Source organism: Lynx rufus, unplaced genomic scaffold, assembly GCF_022079265.1.
Source record: "Lynx rufus isolate CCGP_SWC_20201006 ecotype Redwood Valley unplaced genomic scaffold, mLynRuf1.p SCAF_6, whole genome shotgun sequence".
NCBI lineage: Eukaryota > Metazoa > Chordata > Mammalia > Carnivora > Felidae > Lynx > Lynx rufus.
In genome coordinates, this window is record NW_025814878.1 from 96,115,077 (window position 1) to 96,141,964 (window position 26,888).

Consider the following 26,888-nt stretch of genomic DNA (forward strand, 5'->3'; position numbering starts at 1 on the left):
TGCAGCCATTTAAGCCATTATCTTCCTCGCTTCTGTGATCTGGGTCCCACTATTACCTCTGCTCCTCTACCTCTCCTGGCTGTTCCTGATTCTTGCGCTTTGCGGGGGCGGTTCCTCTCCTCACATGCTCCACCCCCTGAATCCCACGGCCGACTCCTTCCCATCTGAGTCTCCACATAAATGCCATCTCCTCAGAGAACCCCCTCCCCCAGTTTGTACTGCATGCACTACACCCATTGCTGTGGCATTTTTCTCATTCATGCATATATTCCGTGCTGTCTGTCTGTCCCACTAGACCCTGAGCTGCTTGTGAACAGCCTGCATGCTCACAGCGTCTCTAGTGCAGAGCCCGGCAGGTACTAAGTGCTCACTAAACAGTGGTTGTGAGACTGAGGGGGTAAGCAGCAGTTACGTCTTCTTGCTCTGGCCCTTAACTGCTTTTAAAATAACAAGTCAATTGTTTTTGTAAACTTCTAGATGACCGTCTATTACATAAGAAATACAGAAAAGGTTTTTTTTTGTTTAAGTAAAAAAATTTGCCCCAGATCCCTTCCCCTAGAAGTAACTGGTTTTGGGCGGTGGGGTTCGGACATTTCTCTCTGCATTTATACAAGCAGAGTGATGAGAGTGTGACTGGACCGACCAATAATTTATGAAAAGATCAACCTCCTACTGTTAACCTACTATGGACTACTTCCTATTGACTGTTTAGAAAACACAACAAAACACGAGCACTCTATAGGGGAAAGCAGGGCGGGGCCATGTTTGGTCTCCGTGCCGGCTTCCTGGGGATGTTTCCCTTCATGTTTTAAATCCTGAAGTCTGGTGCTCCTTGAGAGCCTGGTATGGGGAATGCTCTTCACCCTGGACTGATTTCCTGTTAACAGACTGGCTACTCAGAGCAGAACTTTAGTACATGATTGTTTCTGAAGGACAAACGCTATTGGTATGTCTGAATCTAGGTAGCAACTGTGGCTGTGTTATGACTGGATTCTGCTGTTTCTGTGGTTCTGTTTGTCCATTCACCAAAAAGGAAGGCTGCAGGGCAGGGGTGGGGGAGGGAGAGATTGCTCCAGTTTGCTCAGGCCTCACTTAGCTCGTAGGTTAAGGAGATAACAAAGGATTTCAAAAGTACCCAGGCCCCTCTCCCAGTGCCTGATGGGGCCTGGGATTCAGAGGGGGGTGGGGTGCAGGTGCTGGCTCTAGCCCTCTTGGCCCTCCATGATCTCAGGTACATGGCCTGCCAGACCTCTGAGGGCACCCCGGCCCCAGGCCGCCCTCAGGCAGCTGCCTGGCCCGAGGTCTGGAAAAGGCTGTTCTCAGAGCGGTGAGTCATTTTCCTCCGACTCCCCCACCCTCCCCCCTGCATACCCTCCCTGAACTCCCTGTGGACTGGACATTCACAAGCAGGCAGCATTTTTCTGGGGAGTTTTCTTGGCTTGTTGGCTTAAAAGTTCTGACCTCCATGTCTCCTAAGAAAAGGCGCCAGGCCAAGGAGGTTCATGTTTAAAATCACAAGATCATCTGGGCTTTTAGGTTTTTCTCCATGTTGCTTCTCTTGGGCGGCCTCTTTTTGGGCAGAAGTTTTCCTCCCACCTCAGTCCCAGATGTACCATCTTCCTCCTTAAATACATTGCTGCTTCTTCCATCATGGTGCGTTCTTACCTCTGATTTCCCTGGACTGAGGTAGAGAGTGGAAGACCGTATATATGGCTGTGTGCCTGGGTCTTCGTGAGCAGCAGAGAGGGAAGGCAGAGCCCGATAGCAGCGGTGTGGCAAAGTGCTCCTGTCACCCTCCAGAGGTCCCGGAACTTTCCATCTGTGTGTGACTGAGGGAGGAGGCAGTGGTAGGAAGAAAGGACTGGGAGTGAGGCTGTGAGGGGTTGGGGAGAGACTTTTTCCTTCAGAAATGTTACCATGACCACACTGGTGCATGTGCCTGACTGGACCTGTCACTTTGGTCACTGTGCTAATGGGGCCCCAGCTTGTGGGCTGGGGGCTGGGGACTATACCTGAGATGTCCAAGGTAATGTAGTGACTTGAGGGTGGGTAGGTCAGGCCTCACGTGGAAACACAGCTGTGGATCCACGAGGCAGTAAGTCAAGTGTTTGTCCCTGAACCACGTTGGCTTTGAGCACTGCTAACGCCCTGATCTTAGTCCCAGTGTGACATTTGAGTCTCGGTCTCCTCATCAAAGCCGCCAGCTCAGTTTATTTTCTGACTTACTGAGGAACTGGGCTTGAGGTTATTGGGCCGGGACGTTGGTGGCCCAGCTCAGATTTCACCTATGCTGCTGAAAAACCATCTCATTTCAGGAGCTACTTCCTGTCCTTTCCTTTATTAGCCTGTTTGTGGAATGGGGTCATATTGATCTAACCATCTCTGAGTGACAAATAAGAGCCTTGTTTTTTCCCTCAGAAGGGAGAAATCGCCTAAAGTGTTCATCATTGATTCATTCATTCAACCAACAAGTTTTTATTGGATTCCTGTAACGTCAGCTGACTCTTGCTTATGGTAGATTGTTTCCTCTTATGTTTTGTAATTTTGGATTGTAATCTCCTCTTTAGCAAGATTTTAATGCATGAGAATCCTGTACATCCTTGGATGAGAGTATGTCCCAATGGTGTCACAGTAGCATTAACACTAATTTCTTAGCTTGGTGGTTCCTGGACCATACAAGTGGTTATAAATTTGAACTCCAAACCCATCTGAAAGTGAACCCAAGGTTACAGATTTTCAAGGGCTAATATATTTTAGTTTTCATCCTGAGCACAGGGTGAGCAAACAGCTTCTTTAGCTCCTTTTATTGTTGCCAGACTATAGTCGACCCTTTCTCTAGTCTAATCCAAACTAATGCAGACTCTAGTCTAACCTTGTCTTGAAGTTTGTAGCCATTGAGGGGTCCTGATATTTTTAAAAATCTCTTTCAATGTTTGTTTATTTTTGAGAGGGAAGGAGAGAGAATGAGAACGAGCGGGGGACGGGCAGAGAGAGAGGGAGACACACAATCTGAAGCAGGCTCCAGGCTCTGAGCTGTCAGCACAGAGCCCGACACGGGGCTCAAACTCACTGACCGTGAGATCGTGACCTGAGCCGAAGTTGGACACTTAACCGACTGAGCCACCCAGGTGCCCCAGGGATCCTGATTTTATACAAGGGTCTTGGGCTCCAACTCGCGAGGCATCATCTTCTGTTCCCACATGGGCATGACCACCCTGGCCCAAGACTAGGGCCTTGTGGGCTGCCTCAGCCTCCCCTTACTGCTTAGGCTTTTAGCCTTCTAGCCCTTTTGAATTCCAAAGGTTTTCCCTTTCTAGTAAAAACTTTTTGAATACAAAAGAATTAGTTGCTAGGTTTCACTCAGCATTTCTAGATGTTTCGTGATGGGAGGGTTTTCAGGTTACCTCGCCCACTCTGTAATAGGCCCTGGGTTAGGTGCTGGAGGTGTAAAGAAGGGCATGATGAGACCCATGAGCTTGCAGAGTAATGGAGATCTCTCTCAATGATGACCCAGTGTGGTATGTATCATACTTACAAGGCCTCTGGGGTGAGGCCTCCTAGGGTGGCCTGTGCGGTCCTGCATTCTTTTTACTGCCAGAGTTGTGAAAAGCCAAAGCAGGCTTTTCATTTTTCCAGTGGATGGTGATTCTAGAGGTCACGTGCTTACTCATTCTACAAGCATTTCCTGAGTGCGTTCATGCCAGGCATCATGCTAGACACATAAACATGAGCTATCACATTTATTTCTAACAATAACTCTGGGAGGGTATTTTTGTCCTCATTTAAAGATGACCCAACTGAAGCTTAGGGAGACGAGCTTGCTCAGAGGCTAGAGCCAGTAAGTCCCAGATCCATGTCCAGACACAGGTCTTCAAACCCCAGAGTAGAGCATTTTCACAATAAAGAAGCCAGTTGAGGGCCGGGTGGCTCCCATTCAGAGAAGGCCTTCGTTTTCAGGTTTCCTGTACCTTCCTCTTCCTGGCAGCTGGGGATTGGATGTGCCCCTGACCCCTAGGCCTGCCCAGGGCCCCAGCGGGTCTCATGTCCACATCTCTAAACACTACCTCTTCTTGCCCACTACAGGAAGGATATTTAACAAACCCAAGAAGCCTCTGGGAAGACTACCCACACGTGTACCTCCCGTGAGTATTCTCATGACTTGGTCTCCAGGGAGGAGCAAGCTGGTCCACCGGCTTCCCCACCCCAGAGAACTCCAGGCCAGCTGGCAGGAGGAGCAGGTCGCACCCCGAGCCTGTGGGGGCCCAGTGTTGTAGATGGCAGACTCATCCGGGAGCTGCTTCCTCCTAGGGCGCTTGACTGGACAACCCCCAAATGAAATGTCTTCTGCGGTAGCCCCCGTCACGGAGCGGGTGTCCTAGCTCAGGCTGCTGCGCCAGGACCCCGTAGGCTGCGTGGCTTATAAACAACAGAAACTTCTCACAGTTCTGGAGGCCGAAAAGCCCAAGATGAGGACGCCAGCAGTTTTGGTGTCTGGTTCATAGATGGCTGTCTTCTGGCCGTATCCTCATGTGGAGGAGCAGAGAAGGAGCCCTCTGGGGTCTGTTTGATGAGGGCACGAATCCCATTACTGAGGTCCCCGTCCTCACTGCTAGATCTCCTCCCAAAGGCCCCCACCTCCTAGCACCGTCACATTGGGATTCGGGTTCCAACATAGGAATTTTGAGGGGACGCACACATTTAGTCCACAGCAGGCACCTAAATGGTCAGAAGACGGATACGCAAGCGGAGCATCTCCGTAACGCTCTCTGGGCTTTGTACGTCCTTGGTGACCTGCGTTCGTGCACCACACACCGTCCACCCAGCCTCGCGTGGCAGGTGCCCCTCCAGAGGCAGCACCCCCTTCCCCTCCTGCTCTGTGCTGCCAAGACCCCAGAAGGGCAGCACCAGGTCTGCCTCCCACAGGACACCCTCCCTGCCGTTCCTGGCCACCCTTCGGAACCACAACAGCACAGGGCTAACAGCTGCACGAGGACCCTCCTTTGCTTAAATCTGTTCACTCTTCAGTATATTGGTGCCCCGTCTTCCTTGTCCTTGCTCAGCCTTCCCTTCTCCAAGCTGAAGAACCTTCCTCCTCTGTACTCTTTTCACCATTTTTGTTTCTTTCTGTGGACTCCGTGTCCCATTAAGTGGTCCCGTCTGTGGAGCGGGGTCCCCGGGTGTGGGGCCTCCCTCCCGCAGTCCTGGCCCAGCTCGTCCCACGGTCCTGGGCCTCACCTTTTTGTCCTGTGTTTTGCGAGCACCTGCAGGGATAGTCTTCTCCCTCCCGTGTGACTCGTTTCCTTGTCTCCAGCTTCCAGGTGAAGTTTTTCTACCTGTGCCAGCTGGCCTACTGGCTGCATGCACTGCCTGAGCTGTACTTCCAGAAGGTACGGAAGGTGAGTACTCGTTTCCCCCTTGGAAGGTGCGTGCCCTTCACTCCCCTCCTGCTCTTCCCAGCCTCCTTCCCCTGAGCCTTCCTCCAGAAGCGCAGAGCTGGGTGGGGACGGGGGACGTGTTGGCGGGTTGAGGAAAATGCTGAGCCAGCGAAGTCTCCGCAAAGATCTCCCTGAGAGCAGGCCACCAGCGGGTCTCCTGCCGCCCACACTAGACATGCGGCTTTGGGGGAGGTCTCCCTCTTGTCTTCCGGGTAGTGGATCAGAGGTTTTTGCCTTTCCCAGTCTTTTTTTTTTTTTTTTTTTTTTAAATAGCCTTCCTCTGAATTATTTCCAGAAGCCCTGTTCCCCAGTCCCTGTCTCTTCTTTCTCAACCCAGCCCTGCCACATGGACCTGAAGCCAGCACCTCGTCCTCTGACTTCCCAGCAGCCTGGTGCATGGGCCTCTGGTGTGACCTGGGACTGTCTATGTCAGAGCAACCCGGCCTGCTGCCCTCTCGCCGCCCCCTGTACCTCCCCTCTGCGGAGAGGAGGTGGGGATGAGCACATTTACTGCCTGCTTCTCTTGTTTGCAGGAGGAAATTCCCCGCCAGCTCCAGTACATCTGTCTGTACCTGGTCCACATAGCTGGAGCATACCTCTTAAAGTGAGTGAGATCCCGGAGCCCGTCACATTTCTGTGCCCTTTTATGTCCATGCATCTCTCCACACATTCAGTTAGGAGGCGGTTCCTGCACACCTTCTGTTTGCCAAGCACCGTGCTAAGACCTGGGGATACAAAGGTGGCGATTCCCTTGTCTTTAGTGGTTCATGCTCAGCCTAGTAGGAGTGACAGCAGAGGCACAGGTCAGGACAGCTTAATGAGATGATGGCTGTGCTACAATATGGGTCATCTGCCGTGGGAACCCAGAAGAAGGACTAACGCATCCCGAGACAGAGCCAGGGAAGGCTTCGAGGGATGCTGGCACTTGAACCGTGCCTTTGAAGTCGGAGGAATGGCCATGGTGTTTGGCCTTGAGTGCCTTTTACAAAAAGAATCCTACTGATGAGTAGATATGTCGTTGCTAATTTGGAATTTTCCTGAGCTTTATCCGAGCAGGATAGGAGAACACCCTGTACTTTCTCTGGGCTGACGTTTTAAGGGTTTGTGATGTATAACTTTCTGCTAAGCTGCTTGGAGGTCCTTGGGCCTGTCATCTCCTAGGCCCTCACAGCAGGCTTCCTGTGAGGATGACGGACCTGGGGTAATGGAGTTAGGAGGATGGCAGCTCTCAAATATGCTCTTATCCCTGGAGGCGTGAAATAGCATCGACACCTGGATGGGTCCTTGGAGGCCAAAGCCTCTATGGTGGGACCAGCCTTGCTCTTGTGCTGCACCCAGCAGTGTGTGGCGAGGACCAGGGTGAGAACCTTCAGGCAGGACCATGTGGAAAGAGAGCTTCTTGCTACTTGTCGGGTCCCTGCTGTATCATCAGTGTTCCTCCCAAAGAAAGGAGATGCTCTAAGATCCGCTTTTCCCACAGCTGATGTGTCCCACGGAAGGAGAAGGGCAGGTGTCAGACCCTGTTTGGGCAAGTCCTGTGATTCTTGTTTTGGGATGAGGATAGAAGCGAGAGGGGAGGGAGCAGCAGGCCCTCCAAAACGAGGCCCATTCCCTTTCCAGCGATGCTGGTGCAGCCGCCTCTCTGCTCCTGTAAGGACCGTGGCCTGGCCTTCCTTTGCTTCCATCCTTGCTGTGGTTTTCAGAAGTGAGTGTGGGGACAGGAGAGACCCCTGACTACAGGATTTCCCAAGGGAGGCAGACCTCTGAAATGCTGAATGATTGCAGAGTCTTGTTTTGGTGAAGAGCTTGACTTTTAGAGGCCTTCACTTGCTTGACACGTACCTGAGCTCCTCCTCTGGGCCAGGCACTGCTCTTGGAGCCGAAGTTACCCCTGGGTGAAGTCAGACCAAGGCCTTGTTCTCCTGGGGTGTCCAATCTAGAGGGAGTCAGACAATTAACAAGAAAATAGCTTCCTGTGTTGGTAAATGCGATGAAGAAAATACTAGGGGCGCCTGGGTGGCTTAGTTGGTTGAACGTCTGACTCTTGATTTCTGTTCAGGTCATGGTCCCAGGGTCATGAGATCAAGCCCTACATTGGGCTCCTCATTGGGTATGGAGCCTGCTTGAGATATTTTCCCTCTGTCCCTCTGTCCCTCTCTCTCCCTCTCTCTCCCCCTCTCTCCCCCTCTCCCTGCCCCCTTCCCTCTCCCCTGAGATATTCATTCATTCATTCATTTTGTCTCTTTCTCTCCCTGTCCCCCTGCTCCTCTCCCCTGCTCACTAGTGCACTCTCTAAAACAATAAAGTAGGGTAATGTAACAGTGACCTGTCTACGTGGCACCTTTGTCGTGGGGAGGGAGGTGACTCAGGTTGAGGCAGGTATGATGAGAGTCAGGCATGTGAAGATCTGGGGGGAGAGCTGTGTGGGCAGAGAAACAGCAGGTGCAGAGGCCCTGAGGTGTTCGTAAAGCCCACCGTGGCTGGAATGCAGAAAATGAGTTTTGACATGAGGTCACTGGGCACGGTCATATTGGACTTTCTAGGTCACGTGAAGACCTTGGGTAGTGCTCCCATCATTCTCTTGACCATCCTCAGGACCCAGTGACCACCCCACTGGATTCGCACTGCTTTGGTTTTGTTGGGTGGAATTGGCCGGGCCCTTCATTAGCACAGCCTGTGGGGCTGCTCCCACATTTTCTTATTGACTGCCTGAAGCCCTGCATGTTCAGCAGGGTCTGCGGTTTCCCTTCGCAGTCTTTCTCCATTTGAGCTACAGTTGACATCTGTAGCAAACCGCCTGAGAAAGCCGGTAACGCCACCACGCCTGGAATTGAGGGGAGGGGGTGTCTGAGTGGGTGCAGATTTTTAAGAGGTGGGTTCAGTAGCACATCTCTTTGCATTATGTTGAGTTTTGCTTCTTCTTGTACCTCTTAGCTGTGAAGACTTGGATAATGAAAAACCAGATGGGAATCCTTTGTATTTCTGTGTACAAAGCTCAGTCACTTGTTCTGAGCACCTTTTATGCACTGGGTCCTGGGCCCGGTAAAGAATGCATGGTGACTGGTGCCGTGGAGCCTAAGCTAGGTTCACTGCGGGAGCGGTGAGGGGCCCCTGGCCCAGACAGGACAGGTGAAGGCCTGGGGAATTCAGTATTATGTTAAAGGTGTGACGGCAGAACTGAATCCTGTAGGGTGAGGAGGGCCAGCCAGGGAAAGCTGGCGAGGAGAGCAGAGCCCAGGGTGCGGGGTGCCTCACGCTCTGTGGCATCCCAGGGGGGAACTGTGAGGCTTGTCCGTTTCTCCCAGCCTCAGCCGCCTGGGCCTGATCTTGCTGCTGCTGCAGTACTCAACTGAGTTCCTCTTCCACATGGCTCGACTCTTCTACTTTGCCGATGAGAACAACGAGAAGCTGTAAGTAGTGTAAAGCAGGCTGGCCCGCTCACAGTGCTGTGGGCAGGAGCCTCCCATGAGGCCTGGCTGATAGTGCCCCTTCCTGCAGATGGAACCCCAGGGTTGTTTTTTTGGAGTATCTTACTCCAGAGATCTCCTCCCTCAAACACCCCGATGCGCTACCTTCACACCCTCTTTGCACTTGGCGTTGCTTCTGGAGAAGTGGGTGAAAGCTCCCTCACCGGCCCTAAAGGCTGACGTCCCTTTGCCACCTCCACGAGCAGGTTTAATGCCTGGGCTGCTGTGTTTGGGGTCACCCGCCTCTTCATCCTCACACTCGCCGTGCTGGCCATCGGCTTTGGACTCGCTCGCATAGAAAACCAGGCCTTTGATCCCGAGAAAGGAAACTTCAACACCTTACTCTGCAGGTGAGTTGGGAAAAAGCCCCCGGAGATAAATCAAGGCTCCCTGAGTGCTGCCAGGAGCCTCCTGAACTTGGCACAACTTCAGAAGGTCAGGGGGCAATAGACCCCTGGGGTCTCCCGCACATTGATGTTTAGCTGGAGATCTGTAGACATCAGGCCTGAGGGGAGAAGGAGTGCCAGCCTTCTGCCTCCAGCAAAACCATCTCCACCACCTGCTGGGACTCTAGTCGAGGTCCCCAAGCCGGAATCCCCTCCCCCTTGTCCAGTGCTTCAAGTGCATGATAGGTGACCTCTCTAGCCCCTCAGCTGATCATTACAGCCACGTGTGCTCAGCAGCGCGGCCTGTGGCCTCCCATAGTAGCAGGGAAAGTGGGGAGGAAGTTGTTGTGTTCCCATGTGACCCTTGGGCCTGGGAGGGTGTGTGATTGATCCATTGTTGCTCAGCTTTTAAGTGGCATTCTAAATGAGAAGCCACTCTTCGAGAATTATTCTGCTGTATTGTAATTCAATTCAGTTGAATTCTTTCAGTATATCTACATGGAGCTTAGTCATGCTGTTTGTCGTGGGTACAGAAAAGACAGGCCATGGAGGCAGTGACTCTGGAGCTGGACATGCAGATGTCCCCTCCTCCTCCCTGGTGTCCCTAGACCCCATCTCTTTGTCACCAGCCCTGAAGTGCACTAGAGCGGAGACCGGCACCGAACCACATGCCCTCCCTCGTGCGGGTGGCAGGATGGGGGCGTGCTGGCGCCCAGGGTGATGGCCAGGGGAGCTGTGGGGCTCCTGCCCTGGTCTCCCGCTCTGCCCTGAGGCGACTCCCGAGCCCACCGCCCTGTCCCTCCGCAGGCTCTGTGTGCTGCTGCTGGTGTGCGCTGCCCAGGCCTGGCTCATGTGGCGCTTCATCCACTCCCAGCTGCGACACTGGCGGGAATACTGGAATGAGCAGAGTGCCAAGCGGAGAGTCCCAGCTGCCCCCAGACTGCCGGCCAGGCTCGTCAAGAGGGAATCTGGTGAGTGCTGGGCCCGTGGGCAGGTAGACACAGAAGTGGGTCTGGGATGGGTGGGGAGGGGCCCGGGCTCGGCTCCTCCACCCAGACCAGCCCTGCCGCTCCCCTGTCCTTCCCTGGGGCCCTGGGTCCTCGGCCCCTGCCAGGGCCTAACTGGCACGTGGCTGGGCGTGGGCCAGGGACACTTTGTGGGTGAGGCTGGCCGCGGTGGGGCAGGGCAGCAACCGGCTGGGGAGCTGTGGCCGGAAGCATGTCCTCGAAGTGGCTTCTGAACCCCAGCCAAGATCTGCCGCCTGTTCCCTGTGCAGCCCAGCAGCCCTGTCCTCACCTGCCCTCTTGCTCCGCATCTCGGCATCCCCCGCCTCCCAGGCCGCTGGCTCCTCTCCTGTCTTCAAGAATGACTAGGGGCGATACAGTGCTGGGTGGGCGGAAAGGGTGGGACGCCCGCTTTGCCTCTGGCCCTGGCCACGCTCCAGTAACTGCCCGCCCCTGCCAGGTCCCAGGCCCACTGGCAGCCCTGCACGTTCTGTGCAGCCCGGGGGCCTGTCTGCACCGGGCTCTGTTCCCTGACTCACCTGCCTTGCTCCAGGTGTGGCCTGCTTGGCAAGGGCTCCCGTGTGTTTGAACCAGACACGTGCGGGGCTGGGTGTGACGAGTCAGGCCTGGCTGGGAGGGGATGTGGGGCGTGAGGCTGCAGCCAGATTGACTTTGAGCAAGCACATGGAGGTGTTTTCCACAACAGTAAAAAGCACAGTTTTTTTCTGCCAGAGGAGTATCAGGCCTCTGAGTAATGCCTGTCCCTACAGCCTCTCTACCTCCTCTCCACTCTCCCTTCCCAGGGAGTGGTCGCGGACGTGGGCTGGTGCCCTGTGGGGGAGAGAAACTGAGGCCCCTGGCAGCGTCTGTGCGATTCCACCTAGGATCTGGTTCCAGCCTGAGGCCTGGGCGAGCAGGCGGGCGGGCCCTGGCCTGTTCCTGGGTTACTATATGTCATTCCAGCCGCCTCCTGCTCAAGGACAGAGACCAACCACCTTTAGCAGAGTCACGTTGAGGGGAGCAAGGGCCTCCTGGGAGCATCTACTGGTTTCCCGTCTTGGCAGGAAGCTGCAGCCAGGCATCCCCTTGGCTGGTCCCCATGTGCAAGCTCGGCCCTCACGGGCCCCTCTCCTGTTCCAGTCCAGGCAGGAACACCATGTGTGTCTGTCTCCCTTCACTTCCTAGGTTACCATGAAAACGGAGTAGTGAAAGCGGAGAATGGGACCTCCCCACGGACTAAGAAACTCAAGTCTCCTTGAGGCCAAAGTGCTGGAACAGGGATCCTCTCATGGGGGCACGGCAGGGAGGCTGGGGAGCCCGGCCCCCGCCACTGCCTTCCCCCTCCTGCCCCTGATGCTCCATCTCAAGCAGCAGGAACCTGTCTTCAAATGGGGCTTTTCCTTTCTTACTTTTTGGCTTTCTCTCCTTACTCCTCCATAAACCATTCTCAATAAAACCAAAACTCTTCCTTCTTTCTCTCCCTTAAGCCACCTCACGTCCTTGCCTCTGTCCTGTGTTGGGTTTTCTAGAAGCCCAGGCCCTCATGGTTATCTTTTTGCTTGCCTCCTCTTTCTCTTCCTTCACGGCTGCTGCTTTTTACTTCTCTCACCGTATTGTGCAATTTTTCCGTGTCTGATTTTTACAATGAGAGGGAGCTCAAGTTGCAGTGAGTCCTGGCCATCCACCACCCAGCTTCAGTCCCCAGGACTTGTCAAAGCCAGAAGCCTCGTGCCAAGGAGCCTCTGCCTGGGGCCACTAGCAGGCCCACCCGCGGGCCCCATGTTCGCGCGAGGAGAGGAGAGACCAGCCCTCTTGGATCATAATCTCCTAGGTGCTGATTAACTGAGATGTATGATTCCAGTTCCACACGCACCAGCTGGAGGCCCGGCATAGCCACTGCTCCTTGGAATTGCCAAGGCATTTGGCTGTGGGGCATGGAGACCTGGTCCAGAAAGATGGTGTTAACCGTGTTGGGTCCCGTGACTCGAGACGGCTTACCGGTGGCTGGTCCTGGACGGGGGCCAGCCTGTCCTCGCTCTGCTGGGGAGGTGCTGAAGGAGGACAAGTCTCCCCACCCTCTAAAGCAAGAACAAAGCGTACTGAGCAGCAGGCTCCTCTGGAAAGGTAACGGCGGCAGAGGCGATGGAGCTGTTGTCCTCAGCCTTTCTTCAGCCCCAGCTACAGCTGCTTTTTCAACCGTTCACCAGCATCCAAAACCAAATCCAAACCACAGTGAACAGACCAGCCTGACAGACGCTGGTCCTCAACCCCAGACCCAGGCAGCCCTGTCAGGGCTGGCCTCACTACCTGACTTCATCTCTCTAGCTGCAGGAACATCCGAGTCCCCCACTCGTCCCCTGGTGCCCCAGAGAGGGTCACTGGTCCACATCCCCTCTGGCCCCGTCTGTCGTGTGTTCTTCGGCAAGGTCGTTGTCATCCTCCGATGTCTGTCCAGCGCACCTCCAGCATTTGAGACTGTCTGAGAGCAGGACCGATTTGGAATCGGTCTGCAGGGTAGATGAGCAAACGCCACTCTACCACTGTGCCACTGGGGGGCCTCTGCCCTGTCCCTCACATATCCTTTCCCTGTGCTCCACCCAAAGACAAGGCCTCCAAGCCCATGTGGGGCCTGGTTTGGACTTCGGGAAGGGGTTAGGCTTTCAGAGGTCCTAATTAAGAACTCTTGAATTCTGCATTAAGGTGCTGGGGAGTGATTCTTGGGGGGCATAGAAATGTTAGTATCCTTTGATGTGCTGGTCCTCTTTCTGATGCCACAGTAGAAGCCAAACCTTGGGTTATTATCCTAAAAGGGGGGAGATGGGTTTCTTCATCAGGGCAATTCTTCCTCCATGTCCCTTTTATCAGTAACAGATTGGATTTTCCAGTGACTGAGGGAGTTGTACCCTCCTCTGTCCAGGATAAGGTAGAAATGGGAAAAGCTACCCTTGGCTTCTGATTACCCTTAGGAAGTGGGACAGCGCTTTTGGAGATCTGTATCTCTCCCATCCTCGTCTGACACTTCCTGGGCTGCAGAGCAGAATGTTGCTAAAAGGGTACTTGGAATCAACCCTGCAGACCCGAGCCAGGACCCTTTAGCCATTCGGCCAGATACCCTGCTGAGGCTGCGTTCGGGCTCCTTACCTTGCCTGGAGATGGAGGGGCATTCAGCCAGCAGCCTCCAACCTGCCCGTCAGCCTCACAGCCCTTCCTGGTCCTCTCCTGGCTGTGTCTCGGGCAGCAACCTGCCTCCTGTGAGGGGCCACTCCCTCAGGTGAGCCCCAGTTAATTTTCGGTGGGTATGCAGTAGGCTGCAGGCCTGGGAGGTGGGGAGAGCGGCCCCAGGCGTGCCATCAGGTAGCCCCCTTCTCATGTAGGTGTGCTAGGTGTTTGTGGTCAGAGACTACGTGGCTTCGTGCTCCCTCAGCCTCCTGCAAACTTCTGGCTCTGTGGTAGGTATGATTCAGAGCTGGTACCACCACTCCAGGGGTCTGGGTCAACCTAGGCTCCCTGAGACCATGACTGAGGCTAGCATGTCGCTAGCAGGGCCTCTGGGATGATTTGAGAGGAGACGGGATGAGAGTAAATGTAGGGTGCTTTGTCACCCCACTGGCATCCCCGCCACATGTATTTCAGAGCAGAGCCCGGGCTTTGGCAGGCTGGCTCAAGGCATGTTGCCGAAATAACTCCATCCTGTGAGCTTGTTGTGCTGGCTTGTCCTGATTTGGCCACTTTGGCTGTCGTCTTCCGTCTTCTACACGCTCTCCTGTTCCCAAAGTGCCAAGCCATCTGGGAAGGCCCTGCCAGACAGCTCTGAGTTTGAGAGGCTGGCTCAGCAAGAGCAGGAGAACAGATGCTCATCTACCTCAGCCAACAGCCGCCTCTCTCTCTAAACATCCCTGGCCAGCACAGGTGTGGCAGGTGGCACTGGGCACGAGAGGCAGGCTGTGTGGTGGACAGGAGGGCCCTTGCTCCTCGGGCTCAGTGGTGGGAAAGTTATTTTTACCATCTAGGCTCTGATAGCTGCACTATTAAGTGACATGTGTTCCTTTTGAAGGTAGGGGAAGGTTCTAGAGGAAAGGGAAGCAGGCTGAGCCAGGAGGGGAGCTGCTTCTCCCCCATTCTAGTCCATTCTAACTGCGTGTGTGTGTGTCTGGGCCAACAGATGTAAATGGTTGCCGAGAACCGTTTCTGTTTCTGTCCCCAGGCAGAACTTACATTTCAGAAACCAAAATTGACATCTGTACTCTGGCCACCTTTGCAGATGCTTCTCTTGACTAGAATCCCTGGGACCCTAGAAACCCCTAAAGCTTGGGTGGGGGATTCTCCCAGGGGGTGTGCATCTCGGTTTTCTTTAGGAATCTTCTTTCTTAGTGGCCTTTTTTTTTTTTTTTTTTTCCTAAGTGGTGAATAAGAGGTAGGGGCAGAGAGTACACCCTCCCAAGATTCTACAATAGAAAATTCTACTCCCTGGATGCCTCTTTAAATTTGAAGTGGCTTGCCAGGCCACGTGTGGCTAGGGAAGGCTCAGCTTTTGGATTTACATCACAGGTTTCAGCTTTCCCTGGGCCTGGACAGCACTCACTCCCCTTGCTGAGTGCCTGGGAGACCTAAGTGAGCAGAGTTGTTCCATAATGGAAGGTGTGCTGTGGTCTTGGGAGGTGGGAAGATAGAGTGGTCTTCCTTCCCTCCCACTGCCTCCCAGCCCACAACCCTGCTCCTCCGAAGGGCGCAGGGTCATTGTCAGATGGTGAGACACTTAAATAGAATCCCTCTTCAGCCGGAGGCTGGCCCAATGAGCAAGCCTTCATCGGCTTCACTGTCTTTACCCCGGGTCTCTCCTCTCCTGCCCCCCCCCTACTCGTTTTTATAGATGTCTCAACAGCATCGAGACTTCCATGTTCCGTTCTCTGTGTTCAGCAACCCCCGAGAGTTTGTCCTGAGCAGACCCTCCTCCTTGCTGTAGAAGTGCCTTACTTGCCACGTGGTCTTCTGGCCTTGGCTTGTACTGCTAGCTGCCAGGCCTCTAGGGTGGTCTGTCCTGTGCAGCCAAGGACACCGGACCCTGGGATATCACATGTAAAAGGGACATGGATTGTGACAGTTTGGCCTCACTCGTCTCAGTCCCCTCCCCCCATCGTGTTGGGGTATGTGGTCAGTTCTAGGTTGTTTCTGGTTTCTCCTTTGTGTCGGTTTTCTGGCCCACAGGGGTGGCTGCAGTCACCTGTGCCTCCTACCCATGGAAGGAAGCCTGGTGGCCTCCAGGGACACTGAGTGCCCTGTGAACCCTGCTCTGCCAGCACCCCCCACCCCTAGTTTAAAAAGAAAGGTGCCCTGGCTGTAACCTCTTCCACTCTGTTTTGTCTCCCATTCAACCCACAGTTTGTATGGTAAAGGTGTTAGTCACAAGTGTCGGCCCGTAGACGCCCATTTGACAGCGGGTCTATTGTGGCTGTTGCAGTCTCCTTGCGCTCCAAACTCAGTGTTACCTATGTTCACAGCGGCTGCCTGCCGTCCCCTTGCTCTTCCGGGCTGTGCAATAACTCTCCCAGCCGGTGGTCTTTCCACAGGCCTTGCTGTCCCTAAACACCCTGCAGTTGGGGAGGGAAGGGACCCGTGGGAGGGCAGTCGACATCCCTTACAGAAGAAATGTGCGCCACTTCCCGTGTTGCTGCCCTTGTCTTCACCCTGGGTGGGTTTCTGTGGCACTCGAATAGAGCATCGTAGCATCACCTTAGAAGTTGGTGTATTTTTTTTTTTTTTAATCTGTTGAAAAGGAAAAAAAAAAAAAAACCATCCTCATGATGGGGCATTAAATAAGTCCATGTCTGGGAAGTAGATCTGCTGTGACCCCTGAGATGTCACCATCACTCTAAAGGCGTTCTAGAGTTTCTTGTTTGCGTGGAGAGGAAGCAGCTTGTGCGGAGATGCGGCCACGCGGGGACAGCCCTGCTCACCCGGTAGGAGCGGGCTGGCATCGTAAGTGCCACTGTTGCCTTGGGGGCGGATTCCCGTGTTTCTGTGATGAGACCATACACCTCACGTGTCTGTCCCTCTGGTTTAACAAACAGCTGAAGGACAAGCTGAGGCCGCTGGTGCCGCCTGAGCAACTCCTAATGCAAATGTGGACAAAGTGTCTTTTTGTTTTCTACTTTAGCCTGTTCACGTTATGGACCAAATTTCAACAAGGAACTCAAGGAAAATTTGTACCTGCCGTATTTATGCTTTCATGTAAAAGGGTTTTTTTTTTTTTTTTTGGAGGGGGGGGTCTTTTTATTTTCAGTGAACTTTTTTCAAAATCCTTTTCCACCGTTTCTGTCTGGTTTTAAAACAAATTGCAGTTTTGTATGGATTTTTTTTAATGTACATTTCGAAACAAATCAAATATTTTTGAAATAACTGAATAAAAGGCATAGAATTATCAGTCTGTCTCTGGGATAATTACTTCTATTCCTTTTTAATCTGGATGCTTACATTTGCTTTCACTTGGAAAATAATTTCGTGTCAATTTTAGCCTCATATTTTTCACTGTATGAGTTCTTTCTCATATATCTTTTTGAACTGTGTTCATCTTGGTCATGTGAATGAGGGAACTGTAATTAAGGATGGAGAAAGTTACATGCACTGTGCATAGTAACGAGCATTTTTGAGTCTGTATCAGACTATAAAAACGGAAAGGAGTTTTCTTGACCTTGAGTTTGTAGCTCTCACAAGGAAGTGCCATGGACTTGATGCCTACTACGGTGTGAGGTCACTGGCTCGGAGAAGACGGAAGAAGGTGTGTGTGAAATCTTGGTGCCGGTGCTGAGCAGTAGTGGTGACAATGGAGGGCAGTGGGGGCTGCCGGTGCCAGTTCTAAGGCCTGCTCTTGGCTGCAGTGGTCTGTGTTTTCCAGAACCATCTTCTGAGAGCTCAGGAGAGGAGTGGTTACAGCTGGCAGTCAGCCATGGCCACCACAGGGTGTGAGGATTACCCAGGAAGTGTTCACCTGAGGTCAAGGTGAGTGGCACTCACAGAGGTCAGGCTTTGGCTCAGACATGGGTTTCAGTCTGGCTCTGCCAGAAGCAGCTAGGTGGCCCCAGGCGGTTAACCTTTCTGAGCCCATTTGCTTACATGTGGGGTTTGTGTGCTTGTTGCTTGTTTTTGCAGGCAGCAGTGCTGGTGAGATTTAGGGATAGTGAGTGCTGTTCATGCTACAAGTAAAGCACTCAATTTTTTTTTTTTTTTTTTTTAAGAGGCACACTTCTGTGCCAGCAGGACATTAAGGAGTCCCTCATCCAAATGACCCTTGATTCTCTGGAAACTGTTTCGAGAGGGCTTCTCCACCTGGTGGTCCCACATACCCTCAGTGCCTATAGATATGGGTTTGATACACGTTAATTCGATGGTATTTTCAAGGCCCCCTAGTAGTGCAGAGTCCAGGCCCAGAGCCTGGGTAGTGGCTTCTTTTAGCCGGCCACCAGGGAGGGGAAACAAAGGAGGTCGTTTCTCCCTATAGTACTGCTTGCTGCAGGCTAACGCTCAACTCTTCCATCATCTAGGCCAGGACGCCAGATGCGTGTCGGGTGTGACCACAGTGTAGGTGACCTCAAATGGCCACACCGCCATTCGGGATTTCAGTAGGAAAAGCGATTTGCTCGGACTTGCATGGTGCCTGTACTTGGCCATCTCATGTAAACTAGCAGGGCTGAGCACAGCGCTGCTGTGTGTGGATGACAGAAGTGACCTGCTAGCTCTGGTCGTCTGCACCTGGTGATGGTGCTGGCAGATCGCACCTTCCCATCTTGGGGAGACTTGGAAAGTGAGTGGTGAGTGGATCGTGAGCCCAAGTCATACATGTGAATGCTGCCTACTGTGCTCAGCACGGCTGTGAGGCACTTCTGACGGCTGCAGCAGGCTAACGTTTTCATCCTGCTCCCCATGACAGTGGGGAGGGTGCCAGGAGTCTAAGAAGAAGAAATGTCGGATCGGACAGAAGGGCTATGAGCACTTGGATCTCAAAGGGTGGGTAAGAGGATTTTTTCCTAATGTCTCCATTTAAGCCAAAGACAGAAGTCGGCAAGGATCTCTGCTGCAGCTGGTGCAGAGCCACCAGAGACTTGAAGCAGGCCCAGAGTCTGGTGAACCTCCCTCCTGCGGGGGCGGGAGAGAAATTGATGGAGTGTGGATTTCTTGAGAGGGGCCATCAGCGCTGTGGGTCCACAAGCTCCGTGACGGAGGTGCTTTAACAGACTCAGGGCTTGACACGTATCCCCTGGAGTTTAGAGAGCGTGAGGTTTAGGGTGTCTGCTTCTCCCCTAAAGTGAGTCTCCAGGAGAGGGACTGTCTGAGCTGCTTAACTGCAGAGCCCTGAGAGCAATCTAAATGGATACAGAGGGAAAGAGTGGATCTGAAAGGGTTAGCCCGAGGAGGCCCCACATGTAGGGCCTCCTGAGAGGATGAGAGGGAGCCTGGAGGGAATGTACTACTTACTGGAACCGGGCACGTTGGAGACTGGGCCATCTGTATCCGAGAATGGCACTCTGGGAGGTTTTCTGGGGGAAAGTGTCCTGAGAACTCACAAAAGCTGCCTTGGGAGAGAGAAAGAGCCAGCTTTTCGGCACATGACACACAGAAGGTCCTGGTCCAGTTAGGACTTTACTGGCCACAGAGATAAGACTTTGCCCCTTTCCTCTGGTGTCTACTCCCGAACCCTTCCCAGACATTACAAAGGCCAGAAACAGTAGTATGGCAGGTGGGAAGGGGAAGGAGCAGAAAGGAAGGAAGGAGAAACCCACCATAGCTGCCCCAGCACCTACCCATCCTTCCTCTTTCCTCTCTCTCTCTCTCACACACACACATACTAGACTATGTGTATCTAAGCTTGACCAGGCCTGATCTGGGCATGCAGGATAGAGCTTAGTATTTTCACTTTAGACTGAAATGGACTTCTGAACACTTGAAAATAATACTTTCAATAGTAATGAGTGACTGGGGGTAAAAAATTTTAAATTGGGTGGTTCTTGAAATCTTGACCTGGAGCAGAAAAACTCAACATGTACTATCTTACAGAACTTTTAGCAAGCTAGTTCGAGGTGGCTTGGTTCAGCAACAGAGGAAGAACTGTGGGAAGTTACCCAGCACTTCCGAGGCCAGGTATCCCGGATCTTGTATCGACAACTCCCACTCATTCACACCACTGGCTGGGCAGCAGGGAGGAGCCGGAGCTGGTGGCTGACCTCAACTCTGGAGCAGCCATGGTTCTAAAAACTGAGTCAGAGCTCACAGATAACCGGCAACTGTTTTTCCTCCCGTCTCAAGGCCAGGTTCTCTAAAAGCAGGGATTTTATATATATTCTCTAAAAGCAGCATGTGTGTAGATATGTGTGTGTGTATAAAATTATTAACTATAGTTCAAATCAAGAAATACATTTTCTATTATGACCCAGTAAATACATCCTCAGCTGAAACAAAAGTTTCATGAAACTATATACCTACTATTTGTATTACACTCTCATATTTTCTGTTCTATTCCATTTTTGTTTAAATGCAGGTCTAATGGGCCTATAGCCACAGTTTGCCAATGTCTATTTCCCTGCAATGCCGGGGTAAGTAGGCACATGGCGGGGGGCATCGGCTTGCAGCAACAGCAGTCTGTGTGCTGTCTATACCCCAAGTGATGCTTCTCCTGGCAAAATCTAGTTTTTCTCCTGCTCTTAATCATTCCACACCTGTATGAGGATTGTCCAGAGAAACAGAACCAATGGAATGTATATAGAGAGAAAGATGATTATTATAAGAATTGGCTCACATGATTACGGAGGCTGACAAAGCCCAAGATTTGCAGCAAGCAGGCTAGAGACCCAGGAGAGCTGATGGTGTAGTTCTGGTCTGAAGGCCAGGCCAGCAGGCTTGAGACCCAGGATGAGCCAGTGTTTTAGTTTGAGTCCAAAGGCAGGAAAAGGTTGTCCTAGTTCAAAGGCAAGCAGGAGGAATTCTTTCTTTCTTCGGGAAAGCACAGCCTATTCAGGCTTTCAGGGGAGTGGGGGAGGCCCACCCACACCAGGGAGGGCAATCTGCTTTGCTCATTCTATAAACCCAAATGTTAATCTCATCCAGAAACAGTCACATCCAGAAAAATGACCCCAAGGCCCAGACAAGTTGACACATAAAATTAACCATCACAATATGCCTACCCCTACCTCACTAAATAAGGTACCATCTGAGCTCTTTAAAGATCCAATTTAATTTAGACTTTAGTATTAAAATATAGGAACCAAAAAAACATAACTTTAAGAGTTCTGTAAATGCCTCTCTGAAAAGTAGAAGGTGTTTCAAAATGTAGGTCCAACCTCCAAACGATACCGCATTCTCTCATCAGCCAGGTCCGTTTGAAAAAGCACGAACAAAGTTAGAGTAGTTAATCTTGTCTTCTCCGTGAGAGCACACCCTGATCAGCTGCAGGAGAGAGCAGAGAGCAAGTGAGGCAGAGCTGCGGGGTACGCTTGTTAATAACAATCCCCAGCCTTTGTAAACCAGGTCAGAGTTTATATCAGAGGATTCCAAAATGGTCCTGCGAACCTGCCAGGTAGCTCAGATGTTATCCCCATCTTAAACTTTATGAAATTGAAGCTCAGATGGAATAAAAGGCCTGCCTGGGATTTCAGGACTAACATTTGTAAGCACATTGCCATTTCCAAAGCACTTTTAATTATTTTTATATTCAAATACGAGCTTTGTCCACCCAGCCTGCACAGAGTAAAACTCTTAAAATAGCAAGCTGCTATTATCATCGCCTAACAAAAGAATCCAGTTACATCACTGCTCAAACCAGGTCCCCCGAAATGCAGCTGTGGGTGATGGTAGATTTCTAGATTTGCTGTGGTCACCTTTACAAAATGTGCGAACCCATGCCGCCCACACCTTCCCCCCCTCGCCCCCCTCCACTTCCCACTGACTGCAGTTCCTCTCTCGCTAGATCAAGGATGGCACACATGACTTAAAAGCTGGGCACACTATCACTCTGAGATTTGGGAGGCCAAAGGGGCATTTGCCCAGGTGAACACCTTCTCTCCTGTCTCCTGTACTCTCTGCTAATGTCCTGATTTATGAAAAATCCTCATCTCTGATCTAGCCCCTCCAGCACCATGCAGACAGCCTTCCCTAAGTGAGTCTTCAGTTCTGAACATCACTTTGCTAAAAGATCTTTAAGAAGGTCTACAGCACTTCAGTGTTTTTCATCAGTGAGAAGTCTCCATGAAAAGTCACAGTCCTTGGCAATTGTGGGAGAAATTTTGTTCTGAGTTCCAGGGAAACCCAAGCTTCCTGGGAATTTATAATGAAAAAAGGCACAAAACACCTTCTTTTACTCACTTATGAAAATTCTAGAAGGAGACTGGCCATGTCCTTCCTCCATTTGCATCTGGCCATGCGTGACCCCTTACCAATAGATGTCACTGCCTCTGGCAGTGATCATGCCCTCTTCCATGATGGCTAGACTGCTGGGCTAATGTAAGCATCACCATGAAGGGTGTCACAGGCTGCCCACCATTCTGCTCAACCCAGTTACCTTTTAGTCTCCCCTCGGGGCTGCCTCTCTAGGATCACCTCTGTGGAGTCTCCTTCAGCCCAGAAATGACTCATCAGCCACCCTGTGCTGTCTAGCCCCTATTCACTTAAACAGAGTCCCTGCTGCAGCCATTAGGAAAGAACATCAATGCAAAAATCCAGGGGAAACACCATAACCAGAACTGAATAGGAGATCTGATTTGAACACCTTTAAGTTTCCCATTAAAACAAAATATGCATGCAATTGCCTTTGGGAGAGAACGAACGGTGTTCGGCCTCTGCAGTCACCCAAAAGAGCAATTCATACTGACCTCCTTAATCAAAGAATCATCAACTGGGAGGTGGAGAGAGTCACAGATTTTAAAGAACATTTCTTTGTCCACATATCCTGAAGCTTCCTTGTCATAAATTTGAAATGCTTCACGAATGTTGTCTTTGCATGGATGATGTTTCAGTTGCTTCTGGATTGTGTCTATTAATGCTTCCAGTTCTTGCTCACCCGGATCCTCTTTAGTTTGCTTGCTGTAGACAAAGGAAGGAAATGCCTGGCATCTTATTTATACTTGACCAGTCTCATCTCAGTAACCAAAGTTCTCATTTGGTGAAGTGGGGGAAGCTTCTAATGGCAAGCGGCTTGGACACTGAGCTGGCCAATAACGGAATGCTTGCCTGCAGGGGCTGGCTGATGACTGACCCCCACAGGAAGGCCTGATTAGGGGGTTTCTGAACTGAAGCCCAGCCTCCCTGGCTGCCACCTGTTAAATCACTGCACCACAAAGAGCCAAATCTCCCACTGTGGCAGCCTCCCCAAGTTCGGTGTTTGTGCGAATCATCTGCTGCTGCTTAATGCTGATGCAGGTCTACATGGTCTGTTATCTCATCTAAAACTAAGGGAGTTTAAAAAAAATTACACACAGTCAGCAATCTGTTGTACTTTTAACATTCCCTCTCCAGTTCATTCTGAATTTTGTGACAGTGGATTGAGAAGTTTAGGCTTAGCATTTACTGAAATGAGAGATGAGTAACACAGAGCATTAGAAAGAAGGCAGTCTATCCTTTCAAACCACAACCAGGATAAGCAGAAGCCCAATTCATTTCCTTTGAACACAAAGGTACCATTACACAAATAAAGACTTTTAGAGCTGGAAAAGACATGTCATCTTTATAAAGGCATTTTAGGATAAAATGAGACCGCAATAAACTCAGAAACCCTTTCTCAATGATGAAAAAACAGACTTGAAGACCCAGATGTCACGTCAGAGGCAGGACCAGAACAGACATCTCACTCGGGTTCTGACATGTTCTTTCAAGGATGCCCACCACCTCTCACCTACCCTCCCCCTCCACACCATCACAGTACCAGTCTACCATGGCTTTCCTGTTCCTATTTCCTTCTGCATAGGATAGTCAAAAGGTTCACTGTTCCAAATGGCCTCTTTTAACTTCATTCCCTTTTGAACCACTGGCAACCCTTGCTGGGGAAGGCATAAAGTGCTACAGCCTTTCAGGGGCAATTTAGAAAACATGAAGCAAAAGCCCAGCAAAGAATTTCAAATAATTTATCCTAAGGAAATAATCATGAGTTGTATACAAGGATACATCTAATAAAGCAGTTTTGAGACAGTCTAAATGTCTAAAAAGATTGTCCAAAAATCAGAATTTGGTTAAACAATATCCCCCAAACAATCAGGCAATATAAAAATCATGTGGCATGGACAATGTTGCAGAAAGAATAGACAGATGGGTGAGAAAATCAATGTGTAAAAGTGTATACAGAAGGCTACATTTTGCATCAAAGTTGTGAGGGGAATAAGAACATACAATTAAATCCACTTACATTGTGCAAAGAAACTGTGGGAAGAGATTTTAAAACCAATGAAGTAGGTAGTTAGCTATGGAGAATGGAGGGTAACAAGCAGGTGGATGGAAGATGGGGCAGGAATAAAACTTTTCATTTGTCCTTCAAATATATATAACATATAACTCATGTCAATTATATATTACATTATATATAACTCATATATATCATATGATATATAACTCATGTGAATATAATACCTACTCTAAAAATTATCAATGCTCCATAAAATATTTCATATCAGAAATGTTCATGATATGCAAAAAGCTAATTAAATATTACAGGATTACTCTACTTTATATGCATATTAAAGCAATATTGGAAGTAATCATCTCTGGGTTATGGGATTTTAAGGAATATTTTTATTTCTATTTCCTAAATTTTTACTCCATGAATGTTATTTATTATGGGCATGTGTTACCTTTATAGTAAGACAAAAACAATATAAATTGCAATAATGAAAATCTCTAGTATCTAAATGCTGCCTGGCATTATTGAAGCAGAATATATTTACCTGATGGGTACACCTCCAGTCATATATACTAAATTATGAATGATTGCCTGGGCGCTATTTTAGTGGCAGAAAGCAGTGAAACCTTAATCTTCCATATCTTCCCAGGAGTTAGAGCCATAGAGCATATATATTTGAAATGTGATCATCCATTCACTTTGGGAAAGAGAAGATAACCCTCCCTTCCCTGAAGGGGCCAGATGTTTAATACTGCTTCATACAATAGGGAAAATGTCGATGGCATCTGCTGCCTTTGAGTATGCTGGAGTAAATTCAAACAGAGCTTGCCACAGGTGGTGCTGTTTACGACAGAGCTAGTGAGAGTTCTAGCCCCGACGTTATTGAGGGGCCCAAAACAGGGCCCCTTCTGTAGGACAGCTGCAACATTGTTCCACATGTTAACAAGGGAACACAGGGGCCAAATGGTCATCCTTAATGGGGACCGCCGACTGAGAGAGGTGGCTGGGTTCCCAGCACACGAGGTGCAGACTCTGTGCCAACCCCTCCGATGCCCTTCTTTTTCTTTCCACAAAAGCAAACATGAGTTTTATGGGGCGATTAATCTCCCATAGGTAAAAAAAGACGTCATGGTTTTCATTCCACTCTTAGACTATTTTCCTAGGGGCAACCTGGCAAAGCCCTCTACTTAGCAAGAAAGAACTAAATGGAATTCACATATTTTCTCCAACAGCAAAGAGACTGCAGTTTTGTTCTTTCTTATATTTGGGGGCAGGGTGGAGAGCAGTGGGCAACTCTATGATTTGTCAGAACTTTAAAGTGTGGCCATTTTGACTGCAAAGGTTCAGCGTCAACCCCTTAGCCTGACTTTAGCTCTTGATCCATGATCGAATGTCTCCCCTTGGCCCCAGTGGTAAACTCACTTCCAGGGCAGGCAGCCCCTTGCCTAGAGACCTTAGAGTGGTCAGGGAGCTGAGTAACAACCTCCTCGATTTTTTGGTGCTTTTCTCTGGTGAGAGAGAAGAAATTGTAGTAAGAGCATGAGCTCTAGAATCTGACTGGTTCAATAGCTGTTTTACCACTTAAAGCCTGCATGATCTTAAGTAGATTACCTAACTGCTCTATGCCTCAGTTTCATTATCTGTCATAGGGGAGTTTGAAAGGAAGCCACCTCATAAAGATTGCTTTGAAAATTAAATTAACTATTACATATAAAGCACTTAGTACCTGACATAGCAAGTGCACACAAATGTCAGCTTTGAACAAAGTTCTTTTCACAGTCCTAGTAGAAATAGTCACTCATCTAACAACTATTTATTGAACATGTTTGGCTGAGTACGACAAGGAACCAGTTTCTAGTAAGGATCCCTGCTCTCCAGAAGGGAATTAAGACATGGACTTTAAAGTTGCTCACAGGGGCGCCTGGGTGGCTCAGTCGGTTGGGCATCTGACTTCGGCTCAGGTCATGATCTCACGGTCCGTGGATTCGAGCCCCGCATCGGGCTCTGGGCTGACAGCTCAGAGCCTGGAGCCTGTTTCAGATTCTGTGTCTCCCTCTCTCTCTGACCCTCCCCTGCTCATGCTCTGTCTCTCTCTGTCTCAAAAAAATAAATAAAACGTAAAAAAATGAATAAAGTCGCTCACAGAAGGGAGAAAATGACCATTAGGGGTCATGTAGGGGAGGTACAAAGCCTGAGAGGATCACCAAGGGCTGAACTGGGAGATGGTCTTGAAGGATGTGAGGGCTTGGACCTGCTGAACGAAATAAAGGAACTTCAGACAATGGGAACAGCCTGAGAAAAGGCATGAAGAAAGGAATGCCGGAGGTTGGTATAATAAACCTGTTTGTCTGGAGTGCAGTGTGTGTGGAAAGGTAAGCTGGAACTCGAAGTTCAATGGTCATTTGGAGACACACTATGAAGGTTCTTGGTGGAACCTGGAAAGTTCATACTAAGAACTTTAGAACTTTGTTTTTAAGTATATATATACATACATACATATATATATACATACATACATATATATATACATATATGGAGTATACAATGGAGTATTACTCGGCAATCAAAAAGAATGAAATCTTGCCATTTGCAACTACGTGGGTGGAACTAGAGGGTATTATGCTAAGCGAAACTAGTCGGAGAAAGATAAATATCATCTGACTTCACTCATATGAGGACTTTAAGATAGAAAACAGATGAACATAAGGGAAGGGAAGCAAAAATAATATAAAAACAGGGAGGGGGGCCAAAACATAAGAGACTCTTAAATATGGAGAACAAACAGAGGGTTACTGGAGGGGTTATGGGAGTGGGGATGGGCTAAATGGGTAAGGGGCATTAAGGAATCTACTCCTGAAATCATTGTTGCACTATATGCTAACTAGGATGTAAATTAAAAAAAATTAAATGAAAATTAAAGGAAAGAAAAATTAATACCAGTCCTTCTCAAACTCTCCAAAAATATATATATATGTGTGTATGTATATATATATGTGTGTGTGTGTGTATATATATGTGTGTGTGTATATATATATATATATATATATATATATATGGAGAAGGAAACACTTCCAAACTTATTTTATGAGGCCATTATTACCCTGATACCAAAGCCAGTCAAGGTCCCTTAAAGAAAATTACACACCAATATCTTTGGTGAACATGGATGCAAAAATCTTCAACAAAACACTAGCAAACCAAATTCAACAGCACATTAAAAGGAT

At 50.0% G+C, this 26,888-nt stretch overlaps 2 protein-coding genes across 2 annotated transcripts in view; one reads left to right on the plus strand and one right to left on the minus strand.

Moving 5' to 3' along the window:
- The window catches only part of TRAM2 (translocation associated membrane protein 2), an 81,374-nt gene extending 64,783 nt beyond the window's left edge, over positions 1-16,591 (plus strand). The window contains exons 5-11 of the mRNA XM_047102429.1: positions 4,084-4,142; positions 5,312-5,396; positions 5,969-6,039; positions 8,741-8,845; positions 9,109-9,252; positions 10,096-10,259; positions 11,478-16,591. Of these exons, the coding sequence (XP_046958385.1) occupies positions 4,084-4,142; positions 5,312-5,396; positions 5,969-6,039; positions 8,741-8,845; positions 9,109-9,252; positions 10,096-10,259; positions 11,478-11,551 (702 nt within the window). The 3' untranslated portion in view covers positions 11,552-16,591. The remainder of the gene's footprint in view (positions 1-4,083; positions 4,143-5,311; positions 5,397-5,968; positions 6,040-8,740; positions 8,846-9,108; positions 9,253-10,095; positions 10,260-11,477) is intronic.
- Positions 16,592-20,547: 3,956 nt separating this feature from the next.
- EFHC1 (EF-hand domain containing 1) overlaps positions 20,548-26,888 on the minus strand; it is a 67,063-nt gene continuing 60,722 nt past the window's right edge. Inside the window, exons 10-11 of the mRNA XM_047102599.1 lie at positions 22,148-22,358; positions 20,548-20,726 (exon numbers count right to left, since the gene is read on the minus strand). Of these exons, the coding sequence (XP_046958555.1) occupies positions 20,646-20,726; positions 22,148-22,358 (292 nt within the window). The 3' untranslated portion in view covers positions 20,548-20,645. The remainder of the gene's footprint in view (positions 20,727-22,147; positions 22,359-26,888) is intronic.